General features: G+C 37.7%; 1 protein-coding gene across 10 annotated transcripts in view; it reads left to right on the plus strand.

Annotated features, from left to right (window-relative positions):
* CDK19 (cyclin dependent kinase 19) overlaps nt 1-18,893 on the plus strand; it is a 171,667-nt gene extending 152,774 nt beyond the window's left edge. For 7 of the 10 annotated variants that reach the window (XM_036871869.1, XM_036871868.1, XM_036871873.1 and 4 more), the window contains 8 exons: nt 197-328; nt 4,280-4,423; nt 4,588-4,657; nt 9,033-9,105; nt 9,504-9,601; nt 10,386-10,464; nt 11,080-11,346; nt 14,560-18,893. In XM_036871869.1, the coding sequence (XP_036727764.1) occupies nt 197-328; nt 4,280-4,423; nt 4,588-4,657; nt 9,033-9,105; nt 9,504-9,601; nt 10,386-10,464; nt 11,080-11,346; nt 14,560-14,691 (995 nt within the window). In that variant the 3' untranslated portion in view covers nt 14,692-18,893. The remainder of the gene's footprint in view (nt 1-196; nt 329-4,279; nt 4,424-4,587; nt 4,658-9,032; nt 9,106-9,503; nt 9,602-10,385; nt 10,465-11,079; nt 11,347-14,559) is intronic. The other 3 variants (XR_005022191.1, XR_005022190.1, XR_005022192.1) reach the window with 3 other exon arrangements.
* The last annotated feature ends 2,346 nt before the right edge of the window (nt 18,894-21,239 follow it).

Raw genomic sequence — 21,239 nt, forward strand, 5'->3', positions numbered from 1 at the left:
TCTAAGCCTCAGTTTCTTCATCAGTAAAATAGGCACAATAATAGTATCTACCTCAGAAGGGGAGACCTGGTGCCTGGTACAGACCACTGGTTGAAAAGAGAGGAAAAAGGATTGCTTTATAAGGTTAGTGGCTATTGTCATCAACCTTGCATGGTTATAATAGCTTGCCAACCTGATTTCTTATTTTATTTTTTAGCTGACATGGGTTTTGCCAGATTATTCAATTCTCCTCTAAAGCCACTAGCAGATTTGGATCCAGTAGTTGTGACTTTTTGGTATCGGGCTCCAGAACTTTTGCTTGGTGCAAGGCATTATACAAAGGCCATTGGTAAGTTAGTCTAAAATGATTTACTTATAATTGGTAAGTATTGCATTATCATATCATTATCATATGATATTGCATTATCATAAATACTAAATGGTATAATAATAAAGCTGCTTTGTTAAAACCACTTTAAATTTCTTTGTAAAAGTCCTGTTGTTGTTTATATTCCCAGATTTTATATTCTGGTAGATTTGGATTTTTAACTATATAGAATATGATTCCTTTAAAAAAAGAAATCATTTTCTTTCAGAGGATAGAAGTATCTGATCTTGTTGAGTTGCTATAGAAACGATAATATGCAAATGTTATTTTTTACTTACTATCGATCAGAAGAACTGGAGAGAGGTTTAGACTTGTTTCCTTCACAAAAAGAAAAACAGAAAAACGGGAGTAGTGTCGTTATTGGAGAGAGCCCCTTCTATTTGGGGAAAAGTTAGTCAGTCAGTCCTTTCCAAAGCAAGAAACAATATGACTAATCTTTCTCTCTTGCCATTACAGTTTTCAGAATGGCAGTTTCTCCATTAAGGTAGGAAATAGAGCCTGGGTAGATTAGCTGTGCTCAGCATCTTGCCATCTCACCAAGTGAAAGAACTGAGTAAGAAAACCTGTTACAAACATACTCCGTAAAATTTTAAGTCTCCTTCAGAACAGAGGCATCAGAGATTTTGCTACCTGTCATTACAGTGTCCTCAGAGGTCCCAGCTGCTAATTGAGGGAGTCAGGAAGAGAGAGCTGTCCTCAGACCTAGGTATTGCTTTAAAGGAGGTAAAAAGAGAGGGTAGGGAGGGAGTAAATAGTACCGTTAATGTGAAGGGCTAGTTCTGTAAGGTACTTAAATTTGCTAAGTGTGTTTCTTTAAATTTTCCTTTTCTTGAATTTTCTGTTTACTTGTATTAGACTAATATCTGTTTTGACTACATTTAGGTGCTTTTGTTGAGTTCTATTTGATAAAGGCACTTAAGCTATAAAATTATTAAAAATAGACAAGTAAGCTCAATCCTTTTTCTGTTAAGCTTATGAAAAACCTCCTGGCAGCCAAAGAACTATAAATGAAGTTCTCACGTTTGAAAAGATTAGACTCATAATTAACCTATTATTCATGGGTAAAAAGGGAAACAAAAATTAAAATATAGTAATGTCCTCATTCGTCAGGAGGTCTGATTTCTGCAAAACTCAGATACCCAGAACACATTTATACTTTCTTTGTCTAGGGATTGAGACACTAGCACAGTGTGGAATATTATAATTCTTCATAAATACTGCTAAAGGATTTTGTTAAATTAGTGAAAAAGGCTATGAGTAGCCACAGCACTGTGAGGAAAACCAGTTTGTGTTTGATAGTAGAGGAGTGTGAGACTGAACTTAGACCTGTCCCCTGGCAGTTGAGCTTACAGTAATAAGGCCCCTTACCAGAGGCTGCCACTCTGTCTGCCAAGGACAGTGGCAGCTGTCTTTGAATGAAGGAGAACTACAAAAACAAATGGAAGAGATGGAGCGGTCCTTAGAATGAGGAGTGAAAATCAGACCCTGACTCTATTTACATTCCAGTGAATGACTTTTACTGAGGGGCTATATTTTTGAGACATTTAGAATTATGTTTGCTTTTTCTGTTATTAGGTCTCTCTATTGAGAACAGTAAAATCTAGACAATCTCAGAAGGCACCAGAGGATAGGAAGAAACCAAATGTAAGCCAGAGAGAAGGGGAGTGTCAGTTGGAAGCAACAGGTGGTGCCTTAGAACAGGATTGATGGTGAGATAACCCAGGGCATAGGGTGGGAGTACAGGGTATGATAACAGCAGACACCCATGTGCATTGGGCTCTTACCAAGCACTATGCAGTCTATGTCTAGAAGGGAGAGTTCCAGTAAGAAAAGGCAGGTTCAGCCAAAAACCTTGTTAAACTAAATAATGCCCCACCAAAATCTGTCTCACTCTCAGAGATTCTTAGCAAACCCATGGTAGTGAGGCCTGTGTTTAACATGTGCCACTGGTGATTCTGTTGTATGTGGTCCCCACACTTTGAGAAGCATAGTTTTATGAATATTTTCTGATTAACTGTTCTACTGTTAGAATAAAAAATAGATGTGTTTTTTTGGAAATAAAGGTAATTGGGTATGAATTGGAAACCAACTATATTTCTTATTTCCTCAGGGTAAAGAGAACTGAAATTGAATTTTAACCAGCTTGCGACTTACTTACTCAGTAAAAATAAGATTTACGAATTAAAGATAAAAACATAATTGCTAATTTCTAATTTTAGTCAAGTCCCAATTACTTATTCTGGATAGAAGTTAAGAAAAAAGCTAAGACATAGAAAAAGAGTAATCCCTACATTAGTTATCTTTAGGCTTGAAATGTATTCATAGCAGACGTAATAAATACACACATTCACTCATTCTTCTTTTTTATAAATAAATTTATTTATTTATTTATTTATTTATTTTTGGCTGTGTTGGGTCTTTGTTGTTGCGCGCGGGCTTTCTCTAGTTGTGGCGAGGGGGGGGCTACTCTTCGTTGCGGTGCGCGGGCTTCTCATTGCGGTGGCTTGTTGTGGAGCACGGGCTCTAGGTGCATGAGCTTCAGTATTTATGGCACGTGGGCTCCGTAGTTGTGGCTCACGGGCTCCAGAGCGCAGGCTCAGTAGTTGTGGTGCAGGGACTTAGTTGCTCTGCGGCATGTGGGATCTTCCTGGACCAGGGATCGAACCCGTGTCCCCTGCAGTGGCAGGTGGATTCTTAACCACCGTGCCACCAGGGAAGTCCCGTGTGTTCTTTTTAAAAAAAATACTTATTAAACAGCATTTATTTAAGTGGGCGAGTATGAACATACATCTCACAAAAATTAATTCACATGTACATTTGGCAAAACATTGTGAATATAACATTATACTCAGAATCTAAATTAAAACTATATTATAGTCTTTCAATGTATAAAATCCAAATAGAATAATCCATAACTGGTTATTTGAAATAGTTAATAAAACTTTGAAAGATGCCTAATTTTATCTTGGCACGTTGGAGAGTTGGGGCACCATCTAAGTGAATATGTTCGGATCACATCTTTCTCTACTGGTGTCGTGCAATGTCTATATATACTTGTATTTATCAGCTTCTAGAGCTTACTGTTTGTTGACAAAACTGAAGTTGGTGCATTTCAGACAAAAGTTGAGTTTTTCCAAATCATCTTGTGTGATCTGTACTGTCTGTCTAGACTGACAACTCAGAAATTCTGCTCTGTCACTATGCATCTGATTGCTTTAAAGAAATGTATCACCATACCTGACGATGATATTATTTCAGTCTATCAGATCTTGAGTATTATGCCTTGTAGTAGGTTATCAGTTGACTCCTTTGGCGATTGAATTATTAATAGTGGTTTGAAAGGCTTTTGCCTAAATGTAAAGTAAATTCATTGCTTGCTGAATTGAGTTTCCCAAGCTTAGCTTGATCAGGAAATTTACAAGAAAATGTATTTTATTTGGCTTTCAATATGTTATGTGATGATACAGCTATTTCATGTGATATATATATGTTTTCTTAATATACTTATTGTATTTTGTGTATTGCTTCACTGAAAAGTTTTTAAAAATTTTTTTATTTGGGGGATTCTTTACTTTATAAAGTTATACTTGATATACAATGTTATATTAGTTTAAGATGTACAACATAGTGATTTGATATTTTTATACATTATAAAATAATCACAATAAGTCCAGTTACCATCTGTCACCATACAAACTTGTTACAGTATATTGACTGTATTCCCTATGTGTACATTACATCCCTCTGACTTTTTTATAGCTGGAAGTTTGTACCTCTTAATCCCTTTTACCTATTTCGTCCATACCCCTACCCCAAAAAGTATTTTTATATGTAGGCTGTGATTATACCCAGAAATTATAACCAAAGAAATATAATAAATGTGTGCAAAAACTTGTTTTTCTTCCTTTATAGACATATGGGCAATAGGTTGCATATTTGCTGAATTGTTGACTTCAGAACCTATTTTTCACTGTCGTCAGGAAGATATAAAAACAAGCAATCCCTTTCATCATGATCAACTAGATCGGATATTTAGTGTCATGGGGTTTCCTGCAGGTAATTTATTTATTTATTTCAAAATAATGAGTCATATTTCAAAAACATTCTTTTTGAAAAGCATATTTTAAGTATTTTTAATGTATATTTTTAAGCTAAAATAACTAGAGTTTTGATAAGTAACACATTATTTCCTATAACAACATTCAATATTTTTTTGTAAGATAAAGACTGGGAAGATATTAGAAAGATGCCAGAATACCCCACACTTCAAAAAGACTTTAGAAGAACAACGTAAGTAATTCCATATTACATATAAGTAATATTCAATGGGAATATTTAAATTAATCCTTTTCTAAAAAGATAGAGATTATTTAAACCAGAAACTTAGATTTTAGTGTATTAATTATGTTTATGATTTAAAGAAGATATTCCAGATGTTAACATATATGCCAGGCTTAGGCTGTAGTATTTAAAAACTTTTAAGAATTTAAGGGTCAGTGGATAGTTTAAATGTCTCTTCTGTTTTAGCTTTATAAAGGCTCAGTTCAAGGCCACAACTATGATTGTGTCTTTATCTAAGTAATGACTGGTGACTGAAACGCTGGGCTAGGCAACCAGGAAGGGTGGCAGGAGGAAGAACACATGGCCTGGGATTTGTGTAAAACAAACTGGTGGGGACATGTATGCTGAGTAGAAGTGAGAGGAGTTTGTTATAAATGTGCACACCTAGAGGAAAAGATGGAAGAGGTTCTCTCTTGGGCAACTTAACAGAAAAATTTCAGGACAGGATGGCTTGTAGGAACAAAAGCAGACATCATAAAGAGGAGCAGAGAATGGCACTAATCATTTTGGGCCTCTCTTTTACACAGTCCTTGGTAGGGTCCTTGCCTCTTTTCATCCCTTAAAGAGAGCACTGACATTGCTCAAGGGTCTGAATTGGGCTCTCTTCTCACTCTAGACATTTCCCCAGGCAGTCTCTGTGATTTTTTTTTTTTTTTTTTTTTTTTTTTTTTAAATCTTATTTTATTTATTTATTTATTTATTTATTTATTTATTTATTTATTTATTTATTTATTTCTGTGTTGGGTCTTCGTTTCTGTGCGAGGGCTTTCTCTAGTTGCGGCAAGTGGGGGCCACTCTTCATTGCGGTGTGCGGGCCTCTCACTATCGCGGCCTCTGGTTGCGGAGCACAGGCTCCAGACATGCAGGCTCAGCAATTGTGGCTCACGGGCCTAGTTGCTCCGCGGCATGTGGGATCCTCCCAGACCAGGGCTCGAACCCGTGTCCCCTGCATTGGCAGGCAGATTCTCAACCACTGCACCACCAGGGAAGCCCCAGTCTCTGTGATTTTGATGGCCACAATGTACCATCAGTCATGCTGATAGCTCCCAATTTATACATCCTACTCAGATCTCTTTCCCAAGTTTCAGACCCATTTATCTAATTGCCTTATGGAATCCCAACTTGAATGTCCCATAAATACTTCAAAATACATGTCCAAAACTGAACTCATCATCTGTCCTCCTAAACCTCTCCTCCCACTATATTTCTTATCTTAGGAAATGGCTCCATGATTCATCTGATTGTTCAAGCCAAAGACCTGAGAGATATCCCTGATCCTTCTTCTATCTCACTGTCTTCCATTTTACCCCCCCCAGTGTCTAAACAATTAGCAAATCTAGTAAATTCTTTGTTCTAAATATCCTTTGGATCTTTGTATTTTTCTCTGTCTACCCTGCCACTGTTGTAGGCCAGACCACCACTGTCTCTCGCCTGGAATCCTGCAGCGGCCTCCTAAGTGATTTCTGCCTTCAGTCTTCATTCCACCTCACTGTGTGTACTGCAGTCATTGCCAGAAGCACATTTGAGCATGTCAGTCTTCAAGTTGCTCTTAATTCACCATTGCTCTCAATTTCTTAATATGGCTTACAGAGCCTTGGCTTCTACATCACCAAGTTCATCTCCTAAACCTCTGTCCACTTTGTACTCTATAGCCTAGACACCATGAATTTCTTTAAGAGCCTCAAAACCCCTAAGTTTTCTTTGACCTCTGGATTTTTACACATGCTGTTCCTTCAGTCTGGGATGTACCTTCCTCCCACCCATTTCATCAGATTAACTCCTTTATTTTTCCCTTCTGTCCTGCCGAGATTTCCCCTTGACCTTCTAGTCTGAGTTAGGTGCTTCCCCTCTGTACTCCCATAGCATATCCTGTGCTGCTTCTCTTGGCACTGATCACTTTGCTCTGCAGTTGGCTTTTGAACAAGTTACCGTCTTTCCCTCTAGAATATGGATGGTGCCTGTTTTATACACCATTATAGGTATCCCCAGGGCCTGGTACATTAGTGCAGTCTCATTAGTTACTTGTCAAATGGGTATTAAATGAAAGTGGTTCAAGTAATTGACGATACACTAGTAATATAAAAGATAGAGAAAATTAATGAAGGCACTTAACATTTTATCTTAGTATTTAAAGGCAAGAGGAAGAATTTTACATAAAATCATAGTATTTACAATAACCAGAAATAAAAGGAGAGAAATTTAAAAAGATAAATGAAATTCAGTTAGAAAGGTAATAGGAAAAGTTCAGAGATAAGAGCCCATACTTCCTAAGCAGACAATTTTATCCACGTAAAATCAGGCTACTAATGCGTAAGACAAGAAGGAATTTATTAAAAATTAGCTAAATCTAATACAATACATACATGTCACTAAAGTATAATAAAGAAAAAAATTCCAGAAAATGTTATTTCAAATGACATAAAAAGTAAACGAATAATAACTTGTTTTCATTATATTAGATAAAAAGAACCAAAAAAATTACTCTTAAAGTGAACTGTGAAGGATAACAACAGAAGATGCTGTAATCTTTCCAATGTGTCAGCTCTTATTAGCTCATTAGAAGGCAAGGTGAAAATAGAATTAAAAGGAAATAAGTAAGTTGACTTTAAAAATTGAATGTTCGAATAAACATGGTCTGATAAAATGCTTTATAATGTATATAAAACGTTTGAATTACTTTGAAAACTGTTCAGCTCTTAAACTGTAGCAAATCTGGAAGAGGATAATTCAGAAAATGACAAAGAATTTATCTTAGCTTTAATACTAGGAAAAATAAGAAACCAAAATGGGAATTGAGCAATATCAATTGCTCAATTGAGCAATCTCAACTTCAAGACCTTTATATTATGATAGAAACAAATAACCTAGAATCTGGAGTTAACCCAAGAAATCAGTTGATTCAACATAAAGACTAAAGCCATGTTGACAGACTCCATTTCTACATAAACTTTCAAGTTTCTTTCCATTACCAAACTTAATGGCTACCTTGCCAATAAAAATGTTCCTGGTATTGGAGGAAAATAATTGTTAAATTAATATACATGGCAAAGATTTTTTAAGATAAAAATACCTAGTGTTGGCAAGGGTATATAATAAAATGGGCACGCTTACTTATATGCTACTGGTGAGAATGAATGCTTCTCAAACTTTAATGTACCTACAAATCACATGGAGACCTTGTTGAAAATGCAGATTGTGATTCAGAATCTGGGATAGGGCCTGAGTATATGCATTCCTACTGCAGGCTCTCTGGTGCCCATGCTTCTGGTCTGAGGGCCAGGTTTGTGTAGCAAGAAGGCTTTGAAATGTACATACCCTTTGACCTAATAATTCTAAGAATTTATCCTGAGAAGGCAATCAAAGCAGCCACACATAGCTAAGATGAGGCACCTAAGGCTTTCCTACAGGTTAACTAACTGCCCAAGATCACACAATTGGTAAATGATTGTGCCAGGGTCTGGTAGGGGTCTCTGATTCTCACCTGCCATGCAGTATTGTCTCCCTACAATGTGTACTAGGATTGACCTTCAAGAACCTGCGTTTTACAACTGCTGTGAAACAAACATCATTAGTAACAGTAGAAAATATACATTCAGTACAAATAATAAGTTTAAAGAGCATTTGGCAAGGAAAAATGTTTATGAAACACAATATTAAGTGAAGAAAGTACAATTTATATAGTATGATTCTAATTTTATAAAAACAAAACAAAAATGCCTCTGTGTTTGTACCATATATATGCATGAAAAAATGCCAAAAGAAAATTATCAAAATCTTGATGACAGTGTTTTTTTATTGCTGCTAGGTTGATTATGAGTGTTTCAATTTTTTTCTTTATGCTTTTCTATAGTCTCTAAATTTTCTACCATGAACATATATTACCTATTTTTTGACCTTTTTAATTTGAAATATTTCATATATAGGAAAGAATATATGTGATGAAAATATGTAGTCTATTTAGAATAATAAAATGAATACCCATTTACTCACCCTTCAGCCTGAGGGGTTGATATGCCTGATATAGAGTATGTACCTAGGAAAGGAATTGCTGGGTCACCGGATACTCACATTTTCAACTCTTATAGTTCATGAGTCATTATCTTCCAAAGTAATTGTAACAATATAAACTCCTACATGCTGTGTGTAACAATTCTTATTTCTTCACACATTTACCAACATTTGGTTATGTGTTCCTTTTTAATCAGAAAAAACAATGGCTTAAGTTAACACATACCATGTAGGAAAACCAATCTTGGAACTTCCCATTAAAAATTGTAAATTGTGTGAGTGTTCTTAATAGTGTGTGATTCTCATGTCTTTGCAGGTACGCCAACAGTAGCCTCATAAAGTACATGGAGAAACACAAGGTCAAGCCTGACAGCAAAGTGTTCCTCTTGGTAGGTGCATCTCTCCCAGACTGGGAACTTGGATCCTTTAGCACAGCCCTCACCCGACCCTGCTTACCACGGAATTGTCCCAGCTCTTCCTCCTCTTTAGAAAGAAAAGAAATTGGTGGATGCTGGGGCAAAATTAAATCTTTCTCTTTTGAGCTGTCACCCTTGACTTTTAGCCTTGTCCAGTGGTTTATCAGCAGAAAAAAATTTAAATTCTAAAAGGGCTTTAATGCTAATGATTTCTGCTAGTCTCACATAAATGTGTCTAGTGTATTAATATCGTGGTGAGCTATACAAAATGGCATTTGATATTAATTCTATTAGACATTAACACAAAAGTCAAAACATTGACTTGGAAACAAACTTTTCATGTGCTGTCAATTTCTTATGTGTTATTCTAGCTTCAGAAACTCCTTACTATGGATCCAACCAAGAGAATTACCTCAGAGCAGGCTCTGCAGGATCCCTATTTTCAGGAGGACCCCTTGCCGACATTAGAGTATGTATCCTTCCTTTTCTGTGTGCTTTGCTCCAGGCTGAGGATGTTGGATGGAGGCTGAAAGCAAGAGAAGCACTTGTTACTGAAGTATTTTACTTTCTTTGTTAATACCGCCTCCGAGAAAAACTAGTCAAGAGAGAGGTCCTGTATTTTGAAACAGGCAAAGCTGTAGAGAGGTGTGAATGAAAACAAGAATTTTAGGAATGACCATTAATCCGTTTTACAGATAAAAACTAAAGCTGAGAACAGATGGGACTTTTATAGATTGGTCAGCCAGAACAGTTCACACCAAATCAGTAGGGAACTGAGATTTTAAAATTCTGTGTGTCTGCTGTACAACCAGACTCCTCCATTTCCCCATCCTTGTTACACCCACATATATAAATTGTGCTTGGATTTATCAGAGGTGCAGCTTTTCTTGAGAAAATTATTTTCATTGTTGAAGCAAATACACATTCAGTTATTAGTGCTGATGAAGTTTGTGTGGAGAAATTTCTATGTCATATATGTCAACTAGCTAACCACAGTTAAGATTTGTTATGGAAAGTGGCAATTAGTGTAAAACTTAGATGACAAATTGTTCTTTTCTTATTGCTTAAATTGTGTTGAGAGGCACAACCAGCCACAGATGAAGAGTAGGGAAAAAAAAGTGGAATTTTAAGAAAAAAATTTTCTTAACTTTTTTTAAGAAAAAAAGTGGAATTTTAAATGAACAAGGTCAGTGATATTGTAGATTTTACGTCATGACATGAATTCTTTTTTTTTTTCTTTTAATGGTTTTTAGTGTGTTTGCTGGCTGCCAGATTCCATACCCCAAACGAGAATTCCTTAATGAAGATGAACCTGAAGAGAAAGGTGACAAGGTATATACTGCACTTAGGAATGGATAATTTAATAATTCCTATATATTTAACTGCCTTTTATCTAATTATGTATTTACTTTACTGTAGATGTACTTTGCGATTTGAAATATGCATTCACAGATAAATGAACTTCCTGATTTGTTTTATTGCCTGTCTTATTCCCTGATTCTTAATTCTTGCTTTTTGTTTGTTCAGTGTCATTGCCGTCACTTTATGCAGGCTGCTTTTAAAGCATCACTCTATTCTTTGATTGCAGTTGACTCCTCCCCACACAGCCCTACTTTTCCAAATTGATTGAAAAGACTATTATAGCTGTTTCAATGAGTTGCTATTTCCTGTGTGCCTGTGCTCTTCAGGGGGATGTCTGTGACTGATGTGGAGGGTTACTGTGCAATCTAAATGAACGTCAGAGAACGGGTCCTGTTCGGGGCTCAGTACTTTGACTTCTGGAGCTGCTGTATTCCCTGGCTGCTCCATTCTCCGGTCATTCCAGTCACTTTGGTGTCCCACAGAGGCCCCTCCCCAGGTCGGTCGGCAGTCTCATGTGCATATCGTGTCACGGAAGATGTAATTTAGTTCCACAGCAAGCTTGCTTTTTTTTTCCCTCTCTACAAGAATCAGCAACAGCAGCAGAACCAACATGCGCAGCCCGCAGCCCCGCCGCAGCAGGCAGCAGCCCCTCCACAGGCAGCCCCGCAGCAGCAGAACAGCACCCAGGCCAACGGGACTGCAGGCGGGGCCGGGGCGGGGCCCGGGGCCGCCGGAGCAGGGCTGCAGCACAGTCAGGACTCCGGCCTTAATCAGGTGCCTCCGAACAAGAAACCGCGGCTAGGGCCTTCAGGCACAAACTCAGGCGGGCCTGTAATGCCGTCAGATTATCAGGTACTCCCCTGAATTTTGTACTTCTTAATGTTCATATACTGTTAAAAAACTAAATGCAACTGAGTAAACTTTAAAGGTCTTGTTGCCTATATTCAGTGATTCATGTGTCAGGTAGCATCTCCCCTAGCAAATACAAAGAAGCTCTGAAGGGCTGTACAACATGGAAGACGTTTATAGGCAGAAGGAGGTGGGACAAGGACACTGCTCTAACAGAGAGCTGATTGTTTCAGGCCCGGGCACCTTTCTTTGGGGACTACAGGAGTCTACCAAGTAGATTACTTCTCTAGTGCTGACTAGGAGATTCCAGACTGACTGGGGAGGAGTACATTCCTGGGAGGAGCTGAAACTGCAGTTAGGTTAGGCACTAAGTCTCAGTTTGGTGATGTGGGCTTAGCACAAGTGACTCCATTTTGAGCCTGTTGTCTCTTTTTTAACAATACATTTTATAAAATGGGAAGTAGACTTTTATAGTAGATCCTTTTAGAATTAAGTGGTACTTAACTCTAAAGTTTGACTATACAAACTGTACAATCCTGTTTCTAGGGCATTATATGAAAATGAAGATTTTTGTCTTTTCATGTAATTGCAAGATATTTTGTTTTTTGACTTGACTTGATTATCCTAAAACCCTGAGGAGGGAAGGTGAGGCAGGCAGCTCCTCCTCAAAGAAAATGTCTCATTTTACCCTTACAGCTGCCTATCAGGTTTGGGTCAGAAAAAGATACCTAGATAGATAAGCCTCCATTCCTCTCCCTTTTCAATTGCTTATTTTGAAAAAAGTAAGCAGCATACTTCAGAAGGATCTGCCATCACTGGGAGGAAATAATCAGTAAGTAGCCACATAAACACAGAAGAGAAAGGGACTAAGATTGAGACTTCTCAGGAATAACTGTTAAATCTCACTAGAAATAATCTTGAGACTAGAAAATACATTTTGTTATTAAGATTTAAAAGAAAACTACAATTGTATTACCAATTCAGGAAATTAAAGGAAAAAAGTCTAAGGATTGGTATTTGGAGAGAGGTAAAAATACTGGTGAAAACTGTAGGGATTCTTGGGGGAAAAAATAGTTTTCAAGGTAGTAACAAGGTAAGAAAAGATCTAAGAAGGGAAAGAAACTTAAAGGTTTAAAAAAAAAAGGTTTAGAACCACAGTCCCTCAGGGAACTGGTGGAGAAGGAGTACATAGGAGAGAGAGAACAGAAAACAAAACCATGGGCAAGGAAGATATAAACTCACTGATTAGGAACTGGAAACAAGAGAAACATTAACAAGAAAGACATAATAAATAGCTGTCTAACTGGCTTTACATTTTGAATATCTCAGCACAACTACTTTGAAAACTTATCTTGGAAGATTCCCTGCAAGCAGAGGAGTATATAATAGCACTTCCATTGGTTCCAATTAAAGTAATCAAGGCATCAGTTTGATCTGCTAAAAACAACTTGCTATTTGGGTAGTAGTCATGAACATATTTGAATTTTACTATAAAGTCAGTTTTCCCCCTAACATTAGTTTATTCTTATTATATGAGCAACAAACCTCTACTATATACTGGCTCATCTTTGTGTCTCTGATTGTGTTATATTAACCTGATTATAGTCGATCATGGACAGATTACTTAGCTATTGTATTTATTCCTTTCAAATCCAGGAGTTCTTCAAATGCTTTTCTTTGTCCATACTGAGCTGTCTACTTAAAAATAAAATAGCATATCTGTGAAATGGGTGGCTTTCTCAGCTAGTTAGTCGGGAAGACTAGCATGAGGGGTGAGGGAGTCCCATTGCACCTGTCTGCAACTCTCATATTATCGACACATTTGTTCTTTATCCAGTACGGAGGAGCTATTATGCTGAGTCTAATCAGCTAAAGTAAAAGCAGTCGTAGCCAGCCCAGCAATTGTAGGCTTTGTGAATGGAAAGAACATTTTTTTTTCCATAATAAACTTACAATAAAACATAGTTAGAATCTGGAAAGGCTTCTTACAACAACACAACTGGTCAGAGTTGTGTAACACAGAAAGGAGTTAAGCGGGATTATTTTTAACCAAGGCTACCTTACTGCTCTGTTGTCTTGGACCCGATGCTGCAAGTCCAGCTTGGCTGCCTCTTGTGCGCTGAGTGGGGCACGCTTGCTGATTTGTCCTTCCGTAAACCGCCAGTGCCACCTCAAGGTCATTTACATTTTTAACTCCAAGTAATAGCTTTATTACATATGACCTTTCCCACTTTGCTCACAGGAAGAACCAGCCTTCTGGGCATAGCCAAAGACGCTGGTTCCAGCTATGCTTATATTTAACCAGGCACCATGTTCTTATTTCTATAGGTGAATTTTTCTTTTACATATTTTTTTCATATTTGCCCTTGGTACTATGAAGATGAATGTTTCATTTAAGGTAATAAAAATACATTGAACTGAAATACATTTGTCTCAGCCTTCTCTTGAGAGAATTTTCACATACGAAATTTTTTAAAATTCTAAATGTTACCTGAAGGACTTCCCTGGTGGTCCAGTGGCTAAGACTCTGCGCTCCCAATGCAGGGGGCCTGGGTTTGATCCCTGGTCAGGGAACTAGATCCCACATGCCACAACTAAAGATCCCAGGTGCCGCAACTAAGATCCTGTGCAGCCAAATAAATAAATAAATATTTTTAAAAAATAAATAAATGTTACCTGAAGTTTATCAAAAGCACTTATTGCTGCCACCCCTACCCAACCTTGCCTGGCTCTGTCACGTAGGTGATGCTGCTGATGCCACTGTAGCCTCTCCCTCTGAAAACTCTTTTCTCTAAAAGATGATTTCTTAATCACAACAACTTTGTTATTTATAATGAGAAAACTAACAGCACGTCAGTGTACATTATGAACACCGCCGATTCAGTATGCCAAACTGATTATTCCTGTTTGCAAATCTCAGTCATGCAAAGAAAAACTAACCAGAATTAGCCGAAGTTTCCCCTCTACCTTTCGTTGCCAGTGTAGCTTATCTCCCAAAGAAATCCAGCCAACTTTCGTGCATGCCAGAACAGTGGTGGCAGGCTGTGATGTCAAGTCAGCAAAATGTATTAACAAACTAAATTAACTGTCGCTATGATGGGTCAGAACCCGGAGCCTCTGATGAGAATGGCTCATCTCTCCGTCCTGTTGTGATTAGCATCTTGAGCTGTTCCCTTCCTCCATCAGTCACTCCCTTTTCCTGTTTCCTTCTCCTAGCACTCCAGTTCGCGCCTGAATTACCAAAGCAGTGTTCAGGGATCCTCTCAGTCCCAGAGCTCACTAGGCTATTCCTCCTCATCTCAGCAGAGCGCACAGTACCACCCATCTCACCAGGCCCACCGCTACTGACCCGCTACAGCCAGAGCACAGACTCCAGCAATATGACGTCTGCATTGAAGAGAACCAAAATTGCAAACTCTGATGCTGTTTAAAACTCATCCACTTAGGAGGAAAACTATTTACTGAGCATTTTGCAGGACTGACTGATGTCTTTATTGACTTAAAGAAGATTTTTGTGAAGTTTCCCCAGCACCCTTTCCCTGCATGTGTTCCATTGTGACTTCTCTGATAAAGCGTCTGATCTAATCCCAGCACTTAACTTCTGTAACCTTCAGCATTTTGGGGAAGGATTTCCTGGTGCACCTTTCTCATGCTGTAGCAATCTCTATGATTTATCTTTTCAAAGCTCTTTTACTAGGATTTTAATGTTTTAGAAACAGGATTCCAGTGGTGTATAGTTTTGTACTTCATGAACTGATCTAGCAACACAGGTAAATATGCACCTTTTAAAGCACTATGTTGTTTTCACAGAATATAACTCTTTTGCTCATGGAAGTCTTAAATGGGAACTGTTACTGTCCCACAGTACTTTACTATTACGTTTTTATTTCTCTAGTTTCAGGGAAGGTCTAATAAAAAGACAAGTGGTGGTACAGAGGGAACCTGCAACCAAAAACAGCCTAGATCTTTGCAGTTACTATGCTTTATGCTATGAAGAACTAAAGTATGTGGTAATTTTTATATAACCATTCATATGGAACTTAGTTCCCAGAATCACCTTATTCTGAATAGTATCCAGTAATTAAGAATTATAATTTTAACCTTCATGTAGCTTACGTCTACTTTAAAAAGGGTTTCAAGAGCTTTGATGAAATACAGTCCTCTGGTGACCCACACCAGAAAACTGAAGAGAATATTAACTGCACTAGGATTTCTTTAAGGAGTAATGTTGATCAAAGGGAAGGAAAAGCTTTTAGTGTGTATTGTACATAAAGTTGGCTTCTCTAAAGAACTGTTGGTTTCTTCACATCTGGGTCAGTTTGAGTAACTTTCTTACATAATCAAGGGTACTCAAATAGAAGCCTGCAAATTAATCTGCTTTTAAAATAAACAGCAGTGTTCTCCATTCGTATTTGCATTAGACATAGAGTGACTATTTTTAAAGCATGTTAAAAATTTAGGTTTTGTTCATGTTTAAAGTATGTATTATGTATGCATAATTTTGCTGTTATTACTGAAACTTAATGCTATCAAGAATCTTTTCATTGCACTGAATGCTTTCTTTTGCCCCTAGGAGAAAACTTAATAATTGTGCCTAAACTATGGGCAGATAGTATACGACATATTAGATAAGTGCTAGTTGCATTTCTATGATCTATGAATTAGAGGCTGAGTTCTTTCTTAGCCAGCGTAAGGAAGCTCCCCAGAGTCACAAGGAAATGTAAAGACTTAGAGCTCCCATTGTAATGTAAGGGGCAAGAAATTTGTGTTCTTCTAAATGCTACTAGCAGCACCAGCCTCGTTTTAATGTTTTCTTGAGCTAGAAGAAATAGCTGATTGTTGTATATGCAAGTTATATGCATTTTTTAACTCTTCTTTGTGAACTTATCTACCTGGTTATGATACTCTGGGTCCATATACAAGTACAATAAGTTTTAGACAGAAGCCAGTATATATTTTGCACTATTGATGTGATCCTGTAGCCAGCAAGGACCTTACTGATCTCAGCATTATAATGCTTATTATTAATAACAAAGACTATACAGTGACACTCATCAACACTGAAGATGAAACTGTTGACATGCTCCACTGGAAGGAATTTCTGATTGTCTCCATAGTAATTTACCCCTTCCATTTTTGCAAATGAGAAATTAGTAGCCCTCTGCATAATGTAGCTACCGAAGTAAAGTTCTGTCCTGTGACCTGAGGCCTCACTGTCATCAGATGCTCACTGCACCCTCACCTCGTGCCCAGCATTATGCTGGGGGGTGAGACACAAAGGGCAAGACATACTTCCTGTCCTTGAAGAGCTTATGATTGATTCCATGACAGGAAGCTTTCCTGGGATGACAGGCTTATAAATGAAACCATCTTAGAACATGAAGGTCTATTCGTTTACTTCTAAACCCACTTGGAGAGAGTTAGTTATTATTCCAAATTTTGCTCTGTAATAAACAAGTGTCGTGGAGAGGTTTCTATGTTTATCTACCTTCAAGAAAGCCAGCAATTAATATCACCACAGGCATTAATATATATTTGAAATGTTCACAGCAGCCTTTCAACAATTGGGTGGCCCTTGTAGGCAGAACACAACTAAGTGTTTGTAGGAAATTACGATGAAAATAGAAGCTCTGTTCCTGCCCTCAAGGAGAGCTTACATTTAGTAAAAGACGAACCCAAATATGTGCATGAACCAAAATATCATGCCCCTTAATACTTTATAAGCAACTTTGATATAAATCCTTGTGATATGCGCTTATATGATCATGGGACTACCCTGCTTTCCTTGTATGTAGTGAATTTTAGTGGCAGAACTGATATAGAAACTGTGAGGGGATTTTTTTCAGTTGCTCCCAGTGTTCTCCACACAGGATCTAGCCAGATATGCCAATTACACATGTGACTGGGTTTCTGGTCACTGCACTGGTACTGGCCCTTTCCTCCTGTGCTCTTGCCTGAGAGTTGGTGATGCCCACTGGTGCTCATTACCCTTTGAAATAATTTTGGTTCATAATTTCCTTTTCCCTGTAAAGGGGAACAAAGCCTTTAACATACTTGTGGGCCCTAAAACTGTGGGACCTCGAAGGAGACCTGTGAAACTTTTTGAGGTTAAAATTTACCTTTTTGGTCCCCAAATGACCCCATTCCTCTTTAAAAATTTATTACCATCAATGTCCCCTGAGAATGCAGGGTGGACTTCCAAAGCAGGGGAGGTTATGGGAAGGAAGGAAGGAATCAAAGTGAAGGTCTTCTGCGCTCCATAGTACAAATCAGTTTTCGAGTTAGCTTTCTGGTAAGTTGTGTGTTTGGGAAAAGGGATTCTAGGGTTTCAAGACAGCTGAGTCAAGGGTAAAGTAGCCTGGTGGCAGGACTGATACTATGAGGCTGAAACAATCCTTATGATGAAGTAGATCATGCAGTAACATACAAAAACCAAGGACATGTATATTTTTATATCTGTGTGGTTTTAAAACTTTAGTACTTAGAACTTTGGCCTTCTGCACTACTCTTTTGCTCTTGTAAACGCAATTTACATTTAAGAATGGAAAGGGATGGCATTTGCTTACGTGTTCACTGCCTCATTCCTGGTGAAGCAACTGCTAGTTGTATGCCTCTAAAATGATGCTGTTTTCTCTGCTAAAGATAAAAGAAAAGAAAAAATAGTTGGACAATAAGACTTGCAGCTTAATCTGCTTTGAATAATTGTATGTAACAGAAACTATACAATGAAGGAATATTCTATGAAAATTATGAATCCTAACTTCTATGGTGTTATCTTTCTGGGGAATGGAGAAAGGCAGTGAAATGGCAGTTAGACTAAAGGAGGCTTGAAGGATTCAAGTATAAATAATATTTTATATAAAACATAGCTGTTTAGGTTTCCTTAATCTTCAAGAATAGTCACAAATATCATAAAGCAAAGTTCATTGTTTTAGGATTTTTTAAAAATGTGTTGTACCTAAGGCCATACTTACTCTTCTGTGCTATCACTGCAAAGGAGTGATATGTATGTATTATATGAAAAAAAAATCCTTAATGCACTGTTATCTCCTAAATATTTAGTAAATTAATACTATTTAATTTTTTTAAAGATTTGTCTGTGTAGACACTAAAAGTATTACACAAAATCTGGACTGAAGATGTCCTTTTTAACAATTTAAAGTACTTTTTATATATGTTATGTAGTACATCCTCTCTAAACTGCCTAGTTTGTATTTCCCATAATTCCTGTTTGTGAAGTGTACCTGTCGTCTCTTTTTTCAGTCATTTTCTGCACGCGTCCCTCTTTATACGACTATAGACATGACTATGTGTGCTTTCCACACACTGCTGCGAGGTGTGCACTCAGAGCCAGCCACCCCCCGCCCCCCACCCCCCGCCTTCCAGCGAGGCTCGCTCCGCGGGCTGCAGGATGAGCTGCTGCTTTGGAGCCGAGTGTTTCCCGCTTTTGAGTTGTCCTGACATCCTTCCTGAAATGACTGTTAAGACAAAAATAAATTACATTGCATTTATTTTATATTCTTGGTTGTAATAAAATTTAATTGACTTTGTTTCAGTGTGGATTTTTTAAATATAGGAAAAACTCTTGTTACAACAACTTTTAATGTTAAAGTTTTATGTGTGTGCCTCGAAGCTTTTCAGATTACACTTGTCCTGCCAGAGATGCAAAGTCTCCCTGTGAGCTGCAGTATGTTATTTTATTCAGGATGCTTATGACGTCAAAAAACCAAAGAGGCAAGGCTTGCAAATACCTCAGAAGCAAAATTACAGTTTTTTAAACATCTCTAGGGGACATATCCTTTTTAAAAAAAAAAAAAAAAAAAATGGGGCTTCCCTGGTGGCGCAGTGGTTAAGAATCCGCCTGCCAATGCAGGGGACACGGGTTCAAGCCCTGGTCCGGAAAGATCCCACATGCCGTGGAGCAACTAAGCCCGTGTGCCACAACTACTGAAGCCCGTGCGCCTAGAGCCCGTGCTCCGCGACAAGAGAAGCCACCGCAACGAGAAGCCCACACACCGCAATGAAGAGTAGCCCCTGTTCGCCGCAACTAGAGAAAGCCCACGCGCAGCAATGAAGACCCAACACAGCCAAAAATAAATAATTTAAAAAAAAGAAGAAAATTAGAATGTTTTAGAAAAAACAAATAGGCAGCATTTTGTGGGTAGAGTGGCATTCGGAGTTTCTCCTTTTATAAGGACATTCTGTTGTACCTGGCTGCCCCTTCTTACAACTTACTTGATGAATCTTCTATGGTTATTCCAATGGTTAAAGGCATCATGGAGTGAACTGAAGAATGTTTAAGTGACATACACACAAAACTTCATTTCTATTTAAAATAGATATTGCACATGTCCAGATGCTTCACTGCTTGACACAGATTGTATATTTAATACTGTGATACTTATAGGATAGAGCTTCTCTTGGAAAACTTCTTTGACCACAGCTGCCTTTCTAAGCAGCCACCTGGGTAAGAGAAAGCAGACGACTGCACAAACCCCTTACCACTCCTGGGAAAATAGCTTGAAAGTATGGGTCTATCTCCCTAGCCAACTGTAAGTTCTTTGTGAAGGGTCTGGGTTTTATTCTTCCTGCACTCCTAGCACCTGGCATGATGCCCAACACAGAGCAGACAATTAATATGGCGAGTCATTAGCATCAGTTTTGTACATTGGCACAGAATTCCTTGATATGCTGTATTTGTATATGGACAGGGATGAACCAATATATTTTTGTTCCATGAATAATGAAAATGCTAGAAATAGGCATTACTTTATTTTTTTTCTTTTTAAAAATTTATTTATTTATTGTTGAGGTATAGTTGATGTATAATATTATATAAGTTTCAGGTGTACCACATAGTGATTCATAATTTTTAAAGGTTGTACTCTATTTATAGTTATTATAAAATATTGGCTATATTCCCTGTGTTGTACAATATATCCTTGTAGCTTATTTTATACAGAGTAGTTTGTACCTCTTAATCTCCTACCTCTATCTTGCCCCTCCCCACTCCCCTCTCCTCTCCCCATTGGTAACCACTAGTTCTCTATATCTGTGCGTCAGTTTCTTCCTTTTTTGTTATATTCACTAGTTTGTTGTATTTTTTTGAGTCCACATATAAGTGATAACATACAGTATTTGTCTTTCTCTGTCTGACTCATCTCACTAAGCATAATACCCTCCAAGTCTATCCATGTTGCTGCAAATGGCAAAATTTCATTTTTTTCTATGGCTGAGTAGTATCCCATTATATATATATAATGGGATATATACGTGTGTGTATATATATCACATCTTCTTTATCCATTCATCTGTTGATGGACACTTAGGTTCCATATCTTGACTATTGTAAATAATGCTGCTATGAACATTGGGGTGCATGTACCTTTTGGAATTAGCATTTTCATTTTCTTTGGATATATACACAGGAGTGGGATTGCTGGATCATAAGGTAGTTCTATTTTTTAGCTTTTTGAGGAACCTCCATACTGTTTTCCACAGTGGCTGCACCAATTTACAATGTACAGGGTTCCCTTGGGGCATTACTTTCTTAAAATAGGTTCATTTCTTATATTTTTTGGCTGCAAAGTCATAATAAAATAGCACCCCAGAGGAACAAACAATTCAAACTGCATTTGAATAAAAGATTAAACCAAGTTAGTCATACTTGCCATCTTCTTTAGATGCCATCTTTCCTTTGGTCCTCCTAGAGGAGGGCATCTTAAAGCCTCACATAGCATTTATCTAGCAGGCAGTAGAAAGCCAGCTTGGACAAGCAACACACAAACATAACAGGAAAATTTGTTCATTTGATCTAAATGAGAGAATATAATATAGGGGAAAGAAATGAAAATACTGACTTAAAACATTAATATATATTTAGCACATTCCTCCTG

This window comes from Balaenoptera musculus, chromosome 12 (assembly GCF_009873245.2).
Source record: "Balaenoptera musculus isolate JJ_BM4_2016_0621 chromosome 12, mBalMus1.pri.v3, whole genome shotgun sequence".
NCBI lineage: Eukaryota > Metazoa > Chordata > Mammalia > Artiodactyla > Balaenopteridae > Balaenoptera > Balaenoptera musculus.